The following is a 19,707-nucleotide window of genomic DNA, read 5'->3' on the forward strand; positions in this document are numbered from 1 at the left end:
CCCAGCCGGTGCGGCTCAGTGGATTGAGCACCAGCCTGCGAACCAGAGGGTCTGCAGTTGGATTCCCAGTCAGGGCACGCGCCTGGGGCCCGGGCCAGGTCCCCAGTAGACGGTGTATGAGAGGTGAGCCCACACTGGTGTCTCTCTCCCTCTCTTTCTCCCTGCCTTCCCCTCTAACAATAAATAAAAGTTTTGATAAAAATGCAAAACAGGGTTTGATTTTCTCTTTTATCAACTTTGAATTTGGAAATTTTGAGAACACAGGTTCTTCTGTACCTATGTAAGTTAAGGGAAAGGATTCCAGCAAGGAGATGGCAACTTACAGAACTTGAGAACAAAGCCTTTTAGTATCAAAAAAATAGTATGTTTCACCCACAAACTAAAACTACACTGACATTATCTTCCAACTCGACATGCAGGAAAAAACGCGCCCACTCATTAGTGTGTTTCATGAGTGACCTTGTGCAGAAACACCTCCCACTCGTCAGCGTCATGAGTGCCACGCCCACCCGGAGGGTGACGTAGATACCAGGACCGAGAACCCAAACACCCCCTGCCCGGAATTACCCGCAGGGATCTCACCCCGCGAACAGTTTACGAGCAGGAAAAGTGACCTTGGCACAGAAGGTGTCGCTGGATTGCTGTGTTGTTTCTCTGGACCAACACCCTCACCCATAATCCTGGGATCCAAACCTCTGCCAACACAAGCTGTTTTCTCACAGCTTGTTTATAAAAGTCGAGGCTACTCAGAGCCTCACTCTCTGCTGTGAATGTTTGCACTGTTTGCTACAGGACATGGACACGCTGATGTGCCCTGTGGCCTTTCTGAAAAAGATCCAAAATTCTTTAATTTCAAACAGCATGGGGCCCAAGGGGTTTTGGGTCAAGGGTCAAGGATCTGTGATAGCAAGAGATTTGGGGGAAAACCTAAATGTTCTCCCAGAAGGGAGCTCATTGACTAGACTGTGTGGCATCGGAATGACGGGGTCCGATGCAGCTTTAAAGAGGAAGAGGCCTCGGGAGACGGCCACGCTGCTGGTTTCTCGGGACGGTGAAGGAAGAGGAGGAGTTAGTGACCCGGGAATTAAGTGGGTGGGGGAAAGAGGAGAGAGGCTGATCTACACGTTTTTAGGTTTATGTCTCATTACCCAAATACCTAAGTGACAACAGATGACAGAAAGCAGAGAGAGGACACTGGCGTTCTCAGAGAACAGGGCTAAGGTCACCCTGAGGGCTCGTGTAGAGCCCTGTACCTTCACTGTCCTTCTGAGACGCGCAGGCCAGATGGAGGGAGAGCCCCGCTGGAGACCCACATGGCCGGGCCCCTGAAGCGCTGGGCTCCAGCCTGGGGAGGGACGGGAGAGGAGGTCAACCCCCACCCCCCACACAGGCAGCGGCACTGAGGAGAAGGGACCCTGCTGGGAGCTGTATTAACGCCAGCTGGTCCTCACCTGGGTGGGCACCCCCATTCACCCTACATTAGGTGGCAAGTCGGTGACTCCAAAGCCAGAGCTGAGATGCAGGGAGAAAGAGAGAACCCGCAGTGATCGATAGACACCAGGGGAGTGGCAGGACGGACAGGGAGTGGCCGACGGCACCAAGAGGGGTGTTTGCGCTTTGGAGACCAAAGTTAAGACAGTAGCGATAGACTGTAGTTTAGAAATGCGCCTGACTTTTTCTAGAATAGCTACTGAAAGACAACAACAAAGAAAGTGTGATTTCTGAACTAGAACTCGGGAAAGATGAAAAACCAGCATTCCAAAATAAGGTCAGAAACAGAAAAAGTTATATTAGTCCAAAATAAGACGTAGAATTTGTAAATCTGAATATACTGCCACCTACACCGAATACAGATGCACGCGCTGTAAGAAACGTCCGCCTGAACTTTTGTTTTAGTCGAGCTCTATGCTGCTTACAGTCAACACCCGAAACTCGTGTGCACAGAGCGGCTCGGAGCAAAGCATGCAGGGCTGCGTCTGCCTTCAGCCGAGTTAACTTTAAGGCAAAAAGCAGTAACAGGTTGAAGCGTCTGTGATCAAAGTTTAACTCAGAAGGAAGATAAGAATGACAAACTTAAACGCCCCTAATAACAGAGCTTCAAAATATACAAAGTGCATTTAGCCGCTCGCGACTCCCGCGCTGGCAAGTCTGGCCGCCACTGTGGCCACGAGCTGTCACCACAGGCTGTCGCCGCTGTGGGGGAGCAGGGCTGGCGGGCTTCGCTGTGACGCAGCTCTGCTTGGCCGCAAAATCCAGCCACAGACAACTGGTAAAAGACTGTGGTTATGTTCCAATAAAACTTAATTTGTAGACACCGAAGTTTGAATTTCACATAATTACCACGTGTCCTAAAAACTCTTGGGTTTTTCAGTCCTATAAAATCGTAAAACCATTCTTCGTTCCCAGGTTTAAGGCAAACAGGCAGGGGGCCAGCCAGGTCTGGCCTGTAGGACAGCTTGCCAGCCCTGGTCCAGGGGACTGGTGGCCACACGCCCGTTACCTCCCTCCATGTGAAGTCGTCACCGGCTGTGGAAGGCCCTTCGTGCACGTGGTGGGCAGCCAGACCAACACGCTCAGCGAGATCCCCTCAGTAACGCTGCCCTTCTGGGGGGGTGGGGGAGGGAAGAAAACTTCCTGGAGACAGCGGGACCCCCTGTCTGGAAGTCAGGTGACCGGCCAGCCTAACCAGGCCTGTTCCTGATGTTCTGTTACTGTCCTTTGCTCGGCAGGGTCCCCAGTGTCACCTCACCCCACTCGCTGTCTGTGGGCTGCTCTGGGTCCCAGAGGCAGTGGCCTGCAGGCAGGCTGCTCGGCACCTTGTCCCTGGGACACGCGTCCCTCTGCCGTCCTTCCTGCTGAGACTGGACACTGGGAACCCTCACTGGTTAAGAACTGACTGTGTGTGCCGGGACGTTCCGTGCACCTCAGACACCACACCGGGTGCAGAGAGCTGAGAGTGTCCACAGAGAGACTGCAGGGACCACTTCCACGGCCGCCTGGGCCTGGCCGCACACACCGGGGGGACCCAGGCCGCACAGGGGTTTGTGGAGGAGGCATGGGGGCGGTGGCTCAGGTCTGCGCTGGGCTTCCCCCCGGGCCAGGCCTCTCCCCCCTGCCCCCCGCCCCCCGATGTTCTCAGATCAAAGAGACACCGGGAGCCGGTCTGCAGCCCGGCAGGGCCAGAACAGCTCTCGGCCCCTGCTGTGCATCACTTACCCGGGACAGTGTGTAAATCAGCCACCAACGTTTTGCACGTGGGAGTTTTACATCAAAGTCCAGATTTTGGCTTTTTCCAGTAACCAAACTCTTAGCCCAGTGAAGAGCCCCCTGCCAAAAGGGAACAACCAGCACCTCCCCGTTGGACCAGTGTGACTGAGGGGCTTGGGGCAGGGGTGGAAGGGCGGGAGCGACGCCTCGCCAGGTGCCCTGTGGACGGCTGCTGGACGGTCCACTCTGAGGGTCCGTCCTGGACTGGGAGCTGGCGGGGGCCAGCGCAGAGGTTGTGACTCCCCGGGACTCTGTGTGTCAAAGGCCAGGAGGCCACCCTGCTCCGGGACCTGCACCAGGGGCAGCGGGGGAGGAGGCCGCCGCCCACTGGGGAGGACCCGAGCTCTCCACGCACCTGGAGACCCGAAGTACCGGAGGGTCACCTCTTGCGTCTTCACCTCCCCGGCGGCGTTCTTGGCCATGCACTGGTACACGCCCTGGTCCGTCTCCTGCGTGTTCCGGATCATCAGGGTCCCGTCGTCCAGCAGGTTCAGGCGGGAATCCGTCTCCATGCTGAGCTCGTTGCTGCAAGGACAGACATCAGGCGCTCGGCTTCCGAAAGCACAGGGACCGCCAACGCCGCAGCGGCAGGCTCGGGGCGGAGAGGCCGTCTGTGCCCGAGGGGCCTGCCCGCCCGGCGAGCCGTGACGGAGTCGGAGCTCCTGGGGAAAGTGCTGACGTCCACAGAGCCCTAGTACCTGTTCATCTCTCACAGGTGCAACCGAGAAACACTGGAAACTTTTCCTCATTCTAAAGGAAAGAGAAACCACTTGGTGACCCTTTTCCTTGGTTTCTGTCCAGTTCTTCAAGGCAACAGCCAGAAACATTGTTACTGAAGCACAAGATTACAGGAACGGACAGACAAAGCCATGGCTGCCCGGTGGTCACCACTCAGAGGCCCAGGGCGCCCCCCACAGGCACGGAGCCAAAGAAGCAGCCTGGCCCGATGCCCCCTCCTCTGACACTCTGCCCCTTCCTCACACTCGTCTCCCTGAGGCCAGAGCTGCACTGGCTCACAGCTGTGCCAGCTGACACCACGCCTCATTAACGGGCAACCGTCACTGTGGGCCCGAAAACGAGATGCTTGCTTTCCAGGCTGCGGTCCCTCCCACACACCCTTGAGCCAGCTGGCGAGGCCTGCACTCCGGTGGGGCTGGCGCGCAGGTGAGACAGGCCCTCAGGGGAGGCGAGCCCCGACAGGAAGTGTGCCTACGGGGAACGCTGGCGCCCAGGTGGAGCGGCCCGCACAGGTGGAGGACACGGGTGGCAGGCCTGGCTCTGCGGTTTTGGCTTGTGGTGCCAATGTGTTTGCTTCTGAATGGAGACGGGAGGGGCCGAGCCTGACCCACTCGTCTCCGCCTGCTAACTCTGTACTTCCACGCAGTGGGGCGCTCCTGGGGTGCCCCTGCGACGCTCACCCGCACTTCAAGTCTCGCCGACCTCCCCACCGCCAGTGCCCTGGTCTCCTGCTCAGCGGTGATGAGGGTCCCGGCCCAGAGCCACCCCCACGGCCGTGAGGACCTCCCTGCTCAGCACCTGGCGACTGGAGAGGTTGGTGTCTGCGACCCGTGTCCACCCAGGCCTCCCTGCGGGGTCGCAGCCCCCACGACCTGGGAGCTCGAAGCAGAGACGCAGAGCCCAGATCAAAGCTCGGGCTCGGCTCCCGAGTGTGCGGTGCCACAACCCCCGTCCAAGGCATCATGGGAGGTGGCGATGACCAGGCCCCATGAGGATTTCTATCTGAGGACTTGGTTCCCACGACCCTCATGGGCTCTGAGGCCCCGAAGCCACTGGACCTGCCGCCCGGCCACACCTCGGCTCCCGGCCCTGGCGCCTGCCGAGCCCTGGATGCCTCGTGTCGGGGAGAAGCCAGAGGCTCGCAGGGGCTCAGCACCCATGTTCCCCTGAGGGAGTCTCCCGGGGTTTCCATCCCAGCAGCCAGACCCCGATCTGGTGAGGGCTGGTCCCCACACTCCAGGGGCAAAGCCCCCAGTGGCCACACCCCCAACCTGCGGCCAGGAAGAGGAGACAGGCAGAGAACCAGGTCCCCCGGGTTCCTGACCCCAGGCCGACCAGTGAAACACTGGGCCGAAGAAAGTGTGGGGGAGCCGCCACCCTGCGTGGCCCAGGCTGGCTCTACGAGGGGCGGCCACGCCCCCCCCCCACTGCCCACTCCCAGCAGAACCCGGACGCAGAGGAAGGGTCTGGGCAGTCGCAGCGGGGGCGGGGAACAGCGCCCGTAGGGGGCGAGACCCTGAGCTCCTCCACCTGCAGTGGCCTGACCGACACCCTACTCACTTGTTTCGCAACCAGATGATCTCCGGTTTGGGGTTGCCCTCGGCTCTGCAGGTGAAGAACACGGTGTTCCCCGAGGTGACGTCGGCGTCCTGGGGCTCAGACGTGATCCGGGGCCTTTCTGTGCCAACAAGGAGCAGGGACCCTCTGGGTCTCAGACACAGAGGAGACAAGGACCCCAGGCAGGCCCTCTGCATTCAAGAGCAACGCGACCCACTGCTCAGCATTTTCCTGCAAATGCTGGCTTGACTAATGTGCAGCTTTGGACCCGCAGGAAGTCTGTGTGGGAATCCTAGGAACCTGCTTCAGAAATCGGCACCTCGAGGCCTCCCAGCTCCAAGCAGCTTGCTAACCTTCACGTGCAAAACCGGGCTGACAGGGACCCTGACCTCCACTGGACCAGCTTCAAGGTCCTTCTCGGAACTGACTGTGCTCGTCGGCACGCAGGGGACTTTAACCCCCTCCCTGAATCTCGTCATCTTGCCTCCCTCTCCCAGCACCGTGATGGGGGGGGGGCGCTCTGGGACGGGAGCCCCCGTCTTCTCAGTGGCTGGCACCCCAGCAAACTGGCCCCCCTCTCACTGGCCTGTCTTGATTATTGGCTTTCAAGCGGCCAGACCTGGCTTCAGTATCCGCACTGGTTCTTAATTTTCAGTTTGCCTTTATATGTAAAAGTGATTGATGATGGTGTTGCAGAGGAAGAACTGAAAATTCGCTTTAGCTTCAAAAAAAGGGCTGAAGTGAAAAGGAGGGGCTGAGCTGTTGGGGACGCAGGAGAGAGGCTCTGCCCTGCCCCCCGATTTGGTTCCGTGCCCTCCCTCGGTGGTCTGGGGAGGCGATTGGGCACACAGGTGCCTCTGGGTGGGTGAACCTCAGCCCCCACCCACGAGGCACCGCCCAGCCCGGATCCCCGCACCACCCGGGGTCCTTCGAACGCAGCTGCCTGCCAGGGGGCCACTCAGGGGCGAAGGCGGAGGTTCCTTTTTTGTAGGGAAACTCAAAATAAAGCCCAAGTTACTAACAGATAGTTTTTTAAAAAATCCTCATTGATTTTAGAGAGAGAGGAGAGGGAGAGAAACTCTGACTGGCTGCCCCCCCCACCCCGTATGTGCCCCCTGCAGGGATCGAACCCTAAACTTTTCTTTTGGTGCACGGGAGGACGCTCCGCCCACAGGGCCCTGGAGCCGTGCAGCCGGCTTCCTACAGACCCCCAGGGCGGGGCTGCGCATGCGAGGCACCGCCAGGTCTCTCGCAACCTGGTCTGGGGTCGGCCAGTGACTGCAGGCGACAGGGCTCACTCACCACAGTCCAGCTCCTCGGGGGTGATGGTGGCCACCGACCGGCCCTGGAGGCGGCGCGGGTGCTCGCAGGTGGCGGCGGCCTGAGCGTTCCCGGAGCGGGCGTAGGTCTTCAGCAGGTCGGCCAGCCAGAGGGTCTCACAGTCGCAGTGCAGCGCGTTCGAGTCCAGGCGCCTGGGAGGGGCGGGCCCACCAGGAGGGTCACCGACCCTGAGCCCCCGCACCCTGGCACTGCTGCTGCCCCACCCGACCCTGGCCACTCCAGACTGCGGACGTGTCCCATGCGGGGGGGAGGGGGTTCATTTCCAAAGCTGCCCTGTCCCTGACAGCTGCTGAGGGAGGTGCATGTGAAGAGTGGCACCTTCGTCCACAGCAGTGCGACTCCCTCCACCCCCGGGAAGGCCCTTGGCTGTGCCACACAGCGCCAGGGAGAGTCGCTGTTGCAGGGTCTGGGGTGCCACAGCTGTGAGGGCGGCCCCTCCTCACAGAACAGGCGTGGCCAGCCGGCGGGAGGGGCTTGAGGGGAAGCCTGCTCAGGCAGGTGCTGCCTCCCTTCCTGGCCCAGAGCTGGGCAGTGGGAAGCATGGCGGGGGGTGGTGCTGAAATCAGCACCCTCTAAGTTCACACTGCAGGCCCAGGGACCTGGGGAGACTGAGGCCTGGGACCCCTGCCACCTGCCTTTCCCCAGGACCTGAGTGGTCATCTTTCTGATGACCGCCCGCAGTGGCATCTACGGGGCTCGGTGCAGAGAGAACGTCTCTCCCAACCCTGTTCCCTGACCCCTGAGGGGAGGAGGCTGTGGGAGCAGGGGGCAGGAACACCCCAGTATACGCCTGGCTCTGTCCGACTGGCCAGCCCCTCTGAGTGACAGGACCTCCGCCTGCAGGACAGGCCGCAGGGCAGAGCGCTGAGCCAGACAGATCGGCGATGGGTCCCTCCCTGGGCAAGGGACAGGGACAAGGGACGGAAGCCCACCACGTCCGTGCCCCCCCCCCCCCCGGGGTGAGTGCAGGCTGTTCTCTGAGGCCTCCCGTCTCAGACGGGCACAGCGGGGGGCACAGGGCAGAGAGGAGAGGACCGGGTGGGAGGACCGGCCTCAACCGAAGGGGGCCTGGCACGTCCAGCGCTCTGCCGCTGCCCGCCTGCCTGTCCCCTCCAGCCATTTCTTTGCCACTCTCTTGTTCCCCTATAGAACATGTCACATGCATCGTGTCATCCCCTAGAGTGTGAGGTCTGGTTTGGTCCCGGTTTCTTTATTCCGAGGAAAAACTAGTGGGGCAGCGATGAAAGCCTGTGTCCTGTGCCTTCAGCCTGGCGCCTGGGCCTTCTCGCCAGTCCGCCTGCTGGGGGGTGGATCTGCCCTCTTCCCGGGGGGCCGCCTCCTGATCTGCATTTGGACTGGGACGCACACGCCGCAGGCCACCCAGGGGGAGGACCAGCACTCAGCTGCCGCACTTACAGTCTTTTCATGGACTCCAAGTGATTGAACGTCCCTGGGACCAAGTGCGTGATTCGGTTGTTATGCAGAAACCTGGTGAAGGGACAACACGAGGACCAACTCGAAACACATGCCTTAGACAAGCAGGAGAGACCACAGCCACCGAAGGACTCTGCTTCCTAAACCAGGCGCAGGGACGGCACCTATTCCACCCCAGTGAGATGAAGGGGGAGGGCCCAGGAGGGCGGAGGTGCCGGCCTGGCTCCGTCACCCTTCCTGCCTCTGACTCGCTGGACAGGGGGCAAGGAGGTGGTGGCGGGACCACCGTCAGGGTTTTGACAGGCCTCACCACGGCCTCAGCCCCCACACCAGACCAGCCAGCTGCGGCCCCTCCCAGGCTGGGCAGGTCAAGGGCAGGTCAAGGGCAGGAGCAGAATGAGACTCACAGCCTCTCCAGCTTTGGCAAGTGACGGAACGACTCTGGGTCCAGGGTTTCTATCTGGTTGAAGTGCAGGTATCTGGGAAAGTTAAAACCAGAAAGAGGGAAACAACGTAAACGATTTTAATTGTTATATTTCACAGGTCTGGATTTTCCACCCAGAGCCTTTTTCTAGTGTCATTTCAAATTCTCAAGCCAACAGGTAACTCTGAGGTCTCTACACTGTGAGGAAAACCACGGAGCGATGAGAGAGACAGTCTGGGTACAAGTGGCCGCTGGGCCCAGGTTCCGAACGGCCGGGGGGACCAGGACACTAGGGCACTGCCACTCAGACACCTGGCAGGGCTTTCGTCACAGGGCAGGGTGGGGTGGGGACTGCTCAGCCCCAGAGACCCACTTAAAAAACACCTGGGTCCTTCTAGGAAGAACGTTGCTCTGACCGGAATCAGAGCACCTCTGTGGGCACGCTCACTCCTTCTAACGCGCACAGGGACTCGGTGGGGGTTCGGGGAGGCTTGTTAGTGTGACACCGATCAAGTGAGCACACTGTGGGCTGCAGAGGTGCTGTGAAGGGTGGGCGCCCGGCCTCGGCGAGAGGAGCGCTTCCTCCATGCCCCCCAGCAGACGGGAGTGTCCCAAGTGGGACACTCGTCCTTTGCATTTCAGGCATCTCCTACTTTTCCTCAGTACTGCTTTACTCACTTTGAACACGGGTGGGTTTTTTCCCTTGAAGTAAAACACCTCAGTCCCCTGTGGGGTGCACCTGCCAAGAGCCCCTCCTGCCCACACGGTGAAGGGGTCTCCACCCGCACCCCCCCACCGAGCATGAGTTCACACGTCGGCTTCTTCGAGAGACGCAGGGCCACAAGGGCGGTGATGGTCACCCGCAGGCCCAGGGCTTTGCTGGGAGCACACACCCAAAGCCTTCTCAGAACTCGTCCTCTGTCATCAGAGACGCAGGCTTTTCCAAACCTCTGTGACTCCAAGGTCCCCGCACGCCAGCTGTCCATGCCCTGTCCTAGTACCCAGGTCTCCCCCGGCCAGCTCACCAGGATGACCCCACTGACAAGGGACCCCGCGTCTCTGGGAAGAGGGATGAGGACTGACCACAGGCCGGGACCTGCAGACCTCAGGCCTCCAGGGCTTGGAGCTGGGCCCCCAAGCTCCTCCCACGGCCCCTCCCCCAGTGGCGCCCGGGGAGCTGGAGTCAGACGAGAACCTCCTAGAGCGGCTGAGAAGCCCCTGGGCCTGGGCCGTCAGGGTGCAGACGCCCGGCGCAGACACGAGGACAGACACGCGGACAGCCATGTGGCAGACACACTCCGCGGCGATGCTCAGGAGTCTGGGGTCTGGGCGGACGGGGGTCCCGGGGACGCCAGCTGAGGAAATGGAAGGGGAGGACGCTCTAGTCCTGTCCCCATGGCTGGGCAGGCAGAGGGTGAATCAGTGGGACGTGAATCCTGCTGGGGACACGCAGAACCGTCACAGCCAGGTAGACCGGGGGGGGGGGGCAGCAGGGGGCCCGCCATGCCAGCCCACAGTGGAGGGAACCAGGGACCACTGACAGGGAGTGAGCCTCCAGTTCCAACCCGATTCCCAACCATGGCCAGGCACGTGCGCTGCCCATGACCCCAGCCTCCCGGGCAGCCACCACAGCAGGGGCTGGGCAGCTCCCGGGGGCCTGGGGCTCACAGTCTCGCATCCCCTGAACCCTGGTCCAGGGGCTTGGCCTTTCCAGTTGCCCTCACCAATGGGTGAGTACACCGCACCCTTCACGATGGGTGTGGGCCCCCACCCCGGGATGGGGGTTGGTCAGTGGAGACGTGCCCACCTGACCGCGGCCCCCCCCCACACGGCAGGGAGACACACCACCCAAGCCCGGGGTGGGACGCCCATCCCAAAGTCTCCACCCCCCAGACTCAGTGGTCCCGATGGGGATGAAGTCCCTGTGGCACAGACCCCGGGCCCTGAACCCCGGTTTTGAGGGAGCCTGGCTCAGAGGTGCCCCCACCTCCAGGACGTCTGTCGGGAGATCCTGCTCAGGCCTCCAGGGTGCCGACCCACTGCCACCTCCTTCCTTAGACACAGCGGGCTCACCCCCAGGCGGTGCACGGGCACACCTGGTTCTAGACTGTTTCTGCTCCAAGGACCTGACTGTCCCACTCCACTGAGAGCCCACTGGACGCCAGAGCAGGCCCCTTTGTGAACTCTCCCTCCACCTGGATGTTTTCCAGATATTTCCACACTCCCGCGGTGACCAGAACTCTGTTCCCTCCTCTGTGAGCCACACGATCTCCTGCAGACCGCGTCCCAGCCCAAGCCGTGCTCGCCAGCTCGGGGGAGCGGCTCCCACTCGAGTGGACACGTGCTTCTCGGGAAACACGAGTGCCCTGCGGTGCCGGGGGAGCCCGACCCGGCTCTGCCCTGAGCCACCCCTGGGCCCTGCCAGGCGCCTGCCAACACCGCTGAGGCCGCAGGGCGGGGCGTGACGTGGCGGCAGCCCAGCTGCCTCCTGTCCCTGCCAGTACAACTCCGAGAGCTCAGCGCCCTCCAGAATGGCGCTGGCTCAGTGACCGAAAGGTGACCGGCCAAGCAAACCAACCAGAAAAACTCCTTTGACCAGGAATCCTGCTTAAAAATAAACATGCCGACTGCAGAGCAGGAATTCCCATGCAGCCAAACAAACAGCGTCCCACACACCCCGAATGGAAAGTCTGTTTTTCCAACACGATGACATCATGCGTGAAGCAGCGAGCTGGCGGAGAGCAGACTCCCAAACAGGAAACGGGACAGGCAGCGCCGCCTGCTCGCCCCGCTCGGCCCCCACTCTGGTCCCCGAGGGACCCGGACCCTCCTGAGTCGGTTCCCAAGGCTGTGGCACCAGGGCCGCGGGGCCCTTCGGTCTCACTGTTCTGTGTCCCCAAGGCAGGTCCGGGGAGACAGGAGGAGAGGCTGGGAAAATCTACGACGGACGGAGGGGGTGGACAGACAGTCACGGAGCCACGCCCGGTGTGCACGCACCCCCGACGCCCCCCTTGAACAGCATGCGTCATGCAAACAGCCAACAGTCCATGTCCCTGCGAGGGGCCTAAGAAGCAGAGGGCGCGTGCGGGCCACTTACAGTTGCTCTAGGGAGGAAAGCCCCTGAAAGGCTTGCCTGTCAATCGCCTGGATCTCATTCTTGTACAGATAGCTGAAACAAGAAACAGTGAGCGTTAGAGCGGCCTGGCACCGGCTACCGGGCATGGGCAGACAGGGCGGGGCATCCTGTCCGTCTGTCTGAGCAGGGCTGGCGTCTGTAATCCGAACTGGGGAGCCCTGGGGTCCTGGGAAGGCGGTGAGAGCCGGACTCTGTCCTGGGGGCTTCACAGTGTGAAGGTTGGGAAACGGAGCGAACAGCCCCTCCTCGTTCTGGCCTCAGTCGGGGCTTCTCCTCGGGTCTCTCAGTGAGTGGGCTCCCCCCACCTATTCCAGCTAAAGAACAACACTGTCCCCTGTGCCCGTGACACCCTTTGCTTCCCCAAGGACAAGCGTCTCCCTGCACTGGGACCATCACTGTCCCCTCCCCCCGAGTGCTCCCGCCCCTGTCCTGAGTGAACTAGCTGAGCGGACCTCCCGCTGGGCCACAGCCTGAATGCACACCAGCCGGACGTCTCTGCCGGGCGACTGTCCGGTTCCTGCCAGAGGCCTGGCCCCGGGGCTCCCCGGCCCAGCCCAGGGGGCTGATCCCGATGCCACAAACTGGCTGCACGGTCTGCAAGAGGGGCCATCCCGGCTCAGTCTCCTCCTCGTAACACGGGGAGTACGGCGGTTCTGAGCCCCCGCAAAGCTCTGCGCGCACCCCGGCGCGGGGTGGCCCGCCAGGCGCGAGGCCCTGCTCCAGAGCCAGGTTGCAAAGCAGCACCCCCGCAGGGCCGTCCGCTGGTGCTCGATTTCAAAAGCGAGTTCGAAGGGCTCCTGGGAAAGCGCTTGAAACCGCCGCACCGAATTAACCAGTGGGTACTTGCGTCGATGGAGACATTGGAACGAACTCGTTTTCCAAAGAACCGAGTATCGATCGCCTTCTGGTAACAGACCCCAGATGCTGCTCCACTGGCTCGAGTCCCGAGGAACGTTAAGAAGGAACCGGCTTCCGGCAGACGGGACACTCAGCCGCTACGAACGTGCTCTGGCACCGCCCGCAGCAGGCGGAAGGGGTCGGCGCACTTTGCGAGGTGTCTGGGACATCAAAGCTGGGCTGTCAGGCGGCCCCAGCTGGGGCTGGGGCAGGGTCGAGGGGCCTGGGGGAGGCTGGATTGTGGGGCGTCCAGGCCCCGTCCACTAACCGCCCGTCCCTGGCCCGCTGGTCCACGTCCACCCTTTCCTGAGCTCTGCCCTGCCCATCGCCTCGTCTGGCGCACCTGCTGCAGGGCCCCCCCAGTGCATGGGGGTGGAAGACGGAGGGGGCGGAGGGGGGCTCGGGGAGCGGGTCAGCGCAGGGCTCTAAGAGGCCGTCTGCAGCGACGGGTGAAGCCCCCCAAACTCCTTATCACTAAATGAATTTGCAAAGTAAAGACTCAGTTGCTCTGAAGTAATTCAAACTGAACTAAATATAAAATGAAAACTCTAAACACACACCATGAACGCTGGCCAGCGGTGCACTGAATCCGCTTGCCCAGAAGTCAAGCTTGCTTCTGGATTTGCTCAGAAGTGACAATTAAAAAAGACAGTAGCAAAGCAAATAAACAAAAACTAAAAAAAATAAACAGGAGCCTGCCCCTCATGTCAGCACCGGGCAGAAGGCTTAGCGAAGCTCACGCAGAATCAAAAATGAACTTACTGCGCCCAAGGAAAAATGTCTCCACGTGACACTTTCAAGTGTCCTCATAGAGGAGAACGCGTTTTAGTGAACGGACTTAGTTATGACCCACTGACACCGAGATCAAACTGATTCTGAACATGTGTGCACACTGGCGCCGTGACTCTGTTTAAAGACCGACTTGAGGACGCTCAGGTTCACACACACGACACAGATCTCTAAAAACAAAGCAAAACGGAACTCCGATGTAAATCCCTCACCCAAACGTCTCTGGTCAGAGGGATTCTGAGTCCTAAGGGCAGGAATCATTTGCTCAGAGCACACGACACACATGACAGCACAAGGTCCTGCCTTGACTCTGCACGGGCCCTGCCGGGCACTCGCTCTCTCTGTCCCCCCCAAGCCAGCGTCTCTCGGGTGCAGTTTTAGGTAAGTGTCCCCGAGGCAGGAAGACAGAGCTTCTCTGTGAGGTCATCTCCCAAACTGCAAAACTCACTTCTACAAGCACGTTTCCAATGCTAATAATTAATTACGCACAATCTACTTTCAAGAGTAAGGTAAAATTTAACCACAGAACACCAGGAAGAGGCGAAGTCACAGGGGTGGGCGGGGCCAGCAGCAGCTGAGCGATGGGGGGGGGGGGGCCGCCAGAAAGGCCACTTGGGCCCCCCCTCCGAGCACCTGTGTGGTACAGACCCGGTCGCCGATGCAGGCAGTAACTGACTGCCCCCGCAGCCCCCGGCCCAGCAAGGGGCGTCCCTGCGTCTGAAAGGGCTTCCTTCGTCGGTTTTTAACATTATGCAGCCTGCTGTGCTCCGGGCCTCGCAGGTGAAGGTGGGACAAGCTCAGGCTAAAGCCCCCGCGAGCGTTTCACTCGCCTTCTAGACACGAGGCCCCTTTCAAAGGGGCGTTTCTCCAATCATTCATGAACAGGACAGAAGTGACCTCAGTTGTCACATCGTCCGGGCACCGACACCATGAGCTTTGGGGCAAAGGCACGAGGATAAACTTACAGATACTTCAAGTTCTCCAAGTCTTCAAACGCGCCGCCGGGGATACTCCTGATCTGGTTGTTGTTGAGCAGCCTGTGAAGGAAGGTTCCAGAGTGAAAAGCACAGCCACGCGCCGAACTGCCACGAGAGGACGTCCCTAAGGCCTCGGGGAAGGTCATAAAGCGACCCAGCCACAGGCTGCAGTACCAGCATTCGCTACACGCCGAGTTAACACAAAAAATGGCATGTTTGGTGCTTAACCTTCGTGATTCCACGTTCTCCCGGGAAACGTGGGTCTGCGTCCTGCCCACCGCCCCAGACCACCGGCCTCGAGCACAGCTGCAGGTTGGCCCCCTTGCTCCCCCCCCACGCGGTCTCTGTCCTGCCGTCCCCGAGTGGACGTGGGGACGGACTCACAGTGTATTCAGGTTTCTCAGCTTCCGGAACGCTCCAGGCTGGATCTCGCGGATCCTGTTAAAGCGAAGGTCCCTGCGGGAAAACGAGAAATGTAGTAAGAGGACGTCCTCGCCCGCCCTCGCGTCTGTGGTGGCTCGGTCTCAAAGCAGCGAGGGCGTGTCCAAGGAAGGGGACCACCAAGATGCTCTGGGGACAATCGCCTCTGGCCAAGGCCACCTAAGACAGGGGTCTTCACTAGAACCACAGGGCGACGCCATCCCGCTGCGCGGGTCTGTGGAAGCAGCTGTTCTGGGGGACGACGACCACACTAACTGCCCGGCCCCCACCCACGCACCCCTGGCAAACCTCAAGTCCAAGCCAAGAGGTGACGAACACGGGCTGTACCACACGCGCTCAGGGGCAGTGGGGCTGACCCGCACATCTCCACCTCTTCCTAACCAGGCGTTTGTGGGGGGCGAGTTAGAGCAGATGGTGATTGTTTGGAGACAGAAGAGGGACCTGAACTGCACAGGCCAGCCCGGAGCTCACGATGCTTGGGCAGAGGCTGAGCTGCCCGCTGGCCCCATGGGGCCCGCCCCCAGGCCAAGGGAGCTGGGGGCTCAGACCCTGGGCCCACGGCTCCGGACAAAGCCTGCCTTCTCCTCCAGCTTGAATTAAAATGAAAAAAAAAAGTAACAGAAAGACCACTTTCTTTCTGAAAGAGTATTAGAGAAATTAAAATTCTTTACTCCTGCATCCAACTCCTTCCAACAGGGTCCAACAGGGGTGGTTTCGGGTTCCACTGTGTCCCCCAAATTCTGACTGAGGCCCCAACCCCAGTGTCTCTGAACGTGACCTTATTTGGAGACACAGCCCTCACAGAGCTGGTCAAATGGGAATGAGGTCACCAGGGTGGGCCCTGGTCCAGCAGAGCCCTAGTGCTGAGAAGAGGGGGAATTTGGACACTCACAGGGAGACGGCCACAGAAGACAGGCAGGCTGTGTCTCCCATGAGCCGAGGATACCAAGGGCGGCTGGCAGGCCAGGGCAGCTGTGGGAGATGGACCAGAGTCTTCCTCCCGGCCTTGGAAGGCCCGCCTGCCAATGCCGGGACCTCGGACTTCCGGCCTCCGGAGCCCAGACAGGCCGAGCACATTTGTGCAGGCCACCGTTAGGGGCGGCGCTGGGTCCTGACCACGGACGGGTGTTTCTCTTGTGATGTTTACTGGGTTGTTTTCGTGTTCGTCATGTTTTCAGGAACCTGGTTATTTTGAGCCGATTTAGTCATGGTTATGATTCGATAAGAGGCTTCTCTGAAGTGTGTGTCTGAGTCACAACCCCCTCCCCACTGTGTCCGACTCCTCAGGCCACAGCAAAACGTGCCGGGCTCTCAGGACGCAGCGGCCCTCCGCCCACCCCCAGCATCCTCGCTGTCTGACTCAAGGGTCGCGCCCTCGCCCGGCGTGTCTGTGACGGCTCCCCAGCAACACACCGGCCCCGCATTCACGCGGATGCTTTTGCAGCAACGGGGATTTGATGTACGCCGCGGGGAGACCCCGGCGGTGGTTCCCTGTGGAGGGGTGCGGACGGGCAGGCGCCTGGAGTGACGCTCGATTGGTTATTCACGAGGAAAGAAAAGCTGAGCCTTCAACACATGCCCAGGTGGCCCCCCGAGAGTGCAGCCTTCTGGGGAGCACAGGGCCGGACCTGGGGGCCGAGGCCAGCGCCGGAGACAGCGTCCGCAGGCTGGCTACGCTCCAGCGCTCAGCGGAAGTGGACCGGACGTGTCTGATCGAGCACCAAGCTTCCTGTGGCCACAAAACAAACCCAACATGTTTAAAGGAACCCCAGTCACATGGCGTGCTCTCCAGTCACCAGGGGTCCAAGCTGGAAATCCCAGAACTCACGGCACCAGGCGGCTGGGTGAGTGCACCTCCCGGAAACGGGGGGCAGGGCCGCACCCGGGCCCCCGGGCGACTCACAGCATGAAGCCCACACGTCAGATCAGTAACGAAAGTGCCCGCTCACATTCAAGGTGAAAGGCGAAAACTCAGGAGAGCCCAAAACAACTGTGGAGAAGTGTGGCCCATGGGGTGACGGGACAGGTGGAGCCGGGGCTGAGCTGCGGAGGACAGGCCTGGTCCCGGCGTTCTGGTCCTCTGTGTGGGCCCCTGCAGCCTGTGGCCTGGCCTGACACCTGGACGCTGGACTGCTGGCCTCCAGAATGAAGTAAATTTCTGCAGTTTTAAGCAAAACACACACACACACACACAAAACCTAGCGAGGGGGGGCGGCTGCAGACGGACACCCGCGATCACCCACAGCTGCTGGACCAGGGAAGCCCTGAACGCCGTTTCACCTCACACGTGACCCTGACCGAAGGAATTGCTTTTAATTAATGTCTCCCCCAACCTGGAACTTACACGGCTGATTTCTCAAGTATAACTTAATTGGACTCAATGGTACGGAGTGGGATTGAAAAAAATGGGCCGTGGCCAAAAGCACGGAATTTCTATGCACAACCACACATTTATTCTCATTTTGGGACCCTCTCTAGCTCCTTCTTTCCACAAACCACGAGAGGCGGCATGAAAAGCACACGGAGGACAACAGGTGACAGAGTTTAAGGGACTCGGGGAAAGACGAAGACGAAGACAAGACGGGCGAGGGGTTCCAGAGCAGGGCCTGTGGTGAGTGGTCAGGGCAGAGAGGACGCGACCAGACCTGGGCCCCCTGAGCTCCAGAGACATCCCCAGCCGAGCGACCGGAGGGCGAGGCCGTTCCCGACCAGAGACAGGTGGCTTCTCACCGGGACAGTGACCCCCAGGCACGTGGATGGTGGCTCGGGGACCCTGCGGGCTGCTCCCACCCCCCCCCCCCACTCTGTCCCCCACCGGCAGGGCTGCAGCGTGGAGCTCAGCATAGGCAGCGACGGACCCTCCTGCAGAACGAGCTCACGCTCTGCCTCCAGGTCTTCTGGGACCCGGTACTCTGGTCTGCGTCCAGGCTTTGCTAATCCTCAGGCACGTCGCCCACACGCATGACAGCCCCACGTGCCTTCGTACCCATAACAGACACAGAAAGCAGGTCAGCAAAGGAAAAGCAGCATCTCTTGCGCCCACGCACAAGGGGGGGCGGGGCTCGGTTGGGGGCGGGGCTGTGGCCCAGTGCAGGGAGCGGGTGTTTCCGGACCAGGGCCATCACAGCACCTCCACGTCACCATCAGGTCACTGCCGACAGCCACTGGGTCCCTCACATCTCTGGGGCCCCAGAGGGCGGGAGACTGTCCTTCTGGACCGTCCCTCCTGCCCCAGGACACCGTTCTCCACCACAAGCTGTTATCACTTTTGCTTTCGAGTGTGGGGCCTTCAGGGTCCTGGCTGCCCAGGTCCTGCCCCTACGCATGGTGGCATGTGGTGGCCCAAGGCCACCATGGCGCAGACAGTCTGGGTCCAGGCTCCTCCGACCATCCGTCCGGTGGGGACCCGTGGCTGGGTCTGCTTCCTCCCCACTGCTGCCCAAACCGACTCTGTCCAATGCGCTGGAAATGCTCCCGAGTGCCGCAGCGTTCAACCAGTGACAGCATGGTCACACGCGGGCAGACCCCCTTGGGTGACACCCCCGGGGACCAGGGACACGGCGCCTGTGCTTCCCACGGGCTCAGGCAGTGTGCAGAGACAGGACAGGTGAGCACTGTGGCCTCTCTGACGAGCCTTTGGAGGAACTGGTGACCAGACAGGGCCTGGATGTGCCAGGGCTGAACCCGGGGCCCCTGCCAGCCCAGGGCAGAGAGGAGGCCACTCTGGGACACACGTGCCATGGGGACGTCTCAGCACGAACCACAGGCCCTGAAGAAAGGCCGCAGGTCCTGACCTACAGCCAAGCCCGTGCTCCGCGGAGCACCCTCCGGAACTCAGGCACCGGAGACCAGGGACCCTCAGCGCCTCCTCCAGGCAGTGGGCCCCAGTCTGCTGCACCTTCTGAAACCGAGGCCACCCCTTCCCAGCACCACCCCGAGCCTGAGCATAGGCCACCCTGTGGCGGGTGCAGCTGCCTGTCCCCAAAGGCAGCAGGAAGGCCCGTGGCCCTGCGGCCCCCCGGTCTCCATGGCGACCACTCCCTCCTGTCACTAGCTGAGCCTCTACAGTCAGCACAGGGCCCGTGTGGGGTCAGCACAGGGTCGGCGGCGTGTTGGGCTCCCATGAAACTCAGCATGTGGCACTGACCCGAGCGGCTCAAACACTCAGCCACCGGGAGGCACTGCCTTCTCCCAAGTCTGCTGCCATCTGCGAATGTCTAACTCGGAACTCGCGGGCTGAATGCAGTGCCGCACCCGGCCTGGCCCCGACCCGCACGAGGCTGTGGAGGGAGGCCGCCAGGAGCCAGGGGTGCCGAGCGGGCCTCCATGTCCTGGGGGGGGGGGGGTCAACCTCCATGCCCTGGGGGTCAGCCTGTGTCTAGGCTGTCGGTCTCAGGGGCCCGTTTCCCAGGCCACGTGGCCCCTCACTGGGAGCCGCCCCCCACTTTCCGAAAGAGCAGTGTCAGCCACCAGCCCGTGCACATGGCTCCTCTGGGCAAGTCCAGAACCCCTTCCACGGCTGTTCAAAACCCCACCGGCATGTTCCCTGCTCTCCTGGCGGAAGAGAAAGCTGGCACTGCCCAGCGCCCACTGTCCCAGGCTGCGCCCTTGGTCCCAGGGGGCCCACTGCGCAGGGCCAGTTGAAGGACAGGGGAGGGAGGGCCTGCTCTGGCCTCTGGGCCCACAGAGGCCGTGGCGTGGACGCA

General features: G+C 61.1%; 1 protein-coding gene across 2 annotated transcripts in view; it reads right to left on the reverse strand.

Annotated features, from left to right (window-relative positions):
* PXDN (peroxidasin) overlaps positions 1 to 19,707 on the reverse strand; it is a 53,462-nt gene that overhangs the window by 19,386 nt on the left and 14,369 nt on the right. The window contains exons 2-9 of one of the 2 annotated variants that reach the window (XM_037048657.1): positions 14,945 to 15,016; positions 14,549 to 14,620; positions 11,859 to 11,930; positions 8,745 to 8,816; positions 8,320 to 8,391; positions 6,865 to 7,034; positions 5,566 to 5,683; positions 3,623 to 3,792 (exon numbers count right to left, since the gene is read on the reverse strand). In XM_037048657.1, the coding sequence (XP_036904552.1) occupies positions 3,623 to 3,792; positions 5,566 to 5,683; positions 6,865 to 7,034; positions 8,320 to 8,391; positions 8,745 to 8,816; positions 11,859 to 11,930; positions 14,549 to 14,620; positions 14,945 to 15,016 (818 nt within the window). The remainder of the gene's footprint in view (positions 1 to 3,622; positions 3,793 to 5,565; positions 5,684 to 6,864; positions 7,035 to 8,319; positions 8,392 to 8,744; positions 8,817 to 11,858; positions 11,931 to 14,548; positions 14,621 to 14,944; positions 15,017 to 19,707) is intronic. The other variant, XM_037048658.1, reaches the window with a different exon arrangement.

The sequence above is a fragment of the Sturnira hondurensis genome, unplaced genomic scaffold (genome assembly GCF_014824575.4).
Source record: "Sturnira hondurensis isolate 20B ecotype Veracruz unplaced genomic scaffold, ASM1482457v3 Scaffold0006413, whole genome shotgun sequence".
NCBI classification, from domain to species: domain Eukaryota; kingdom Metazoa; phylum Chordata; class Mammalia; order Chiroptera; family Phyllostomidae; genus Sturnira; species Sturnira hondurensis.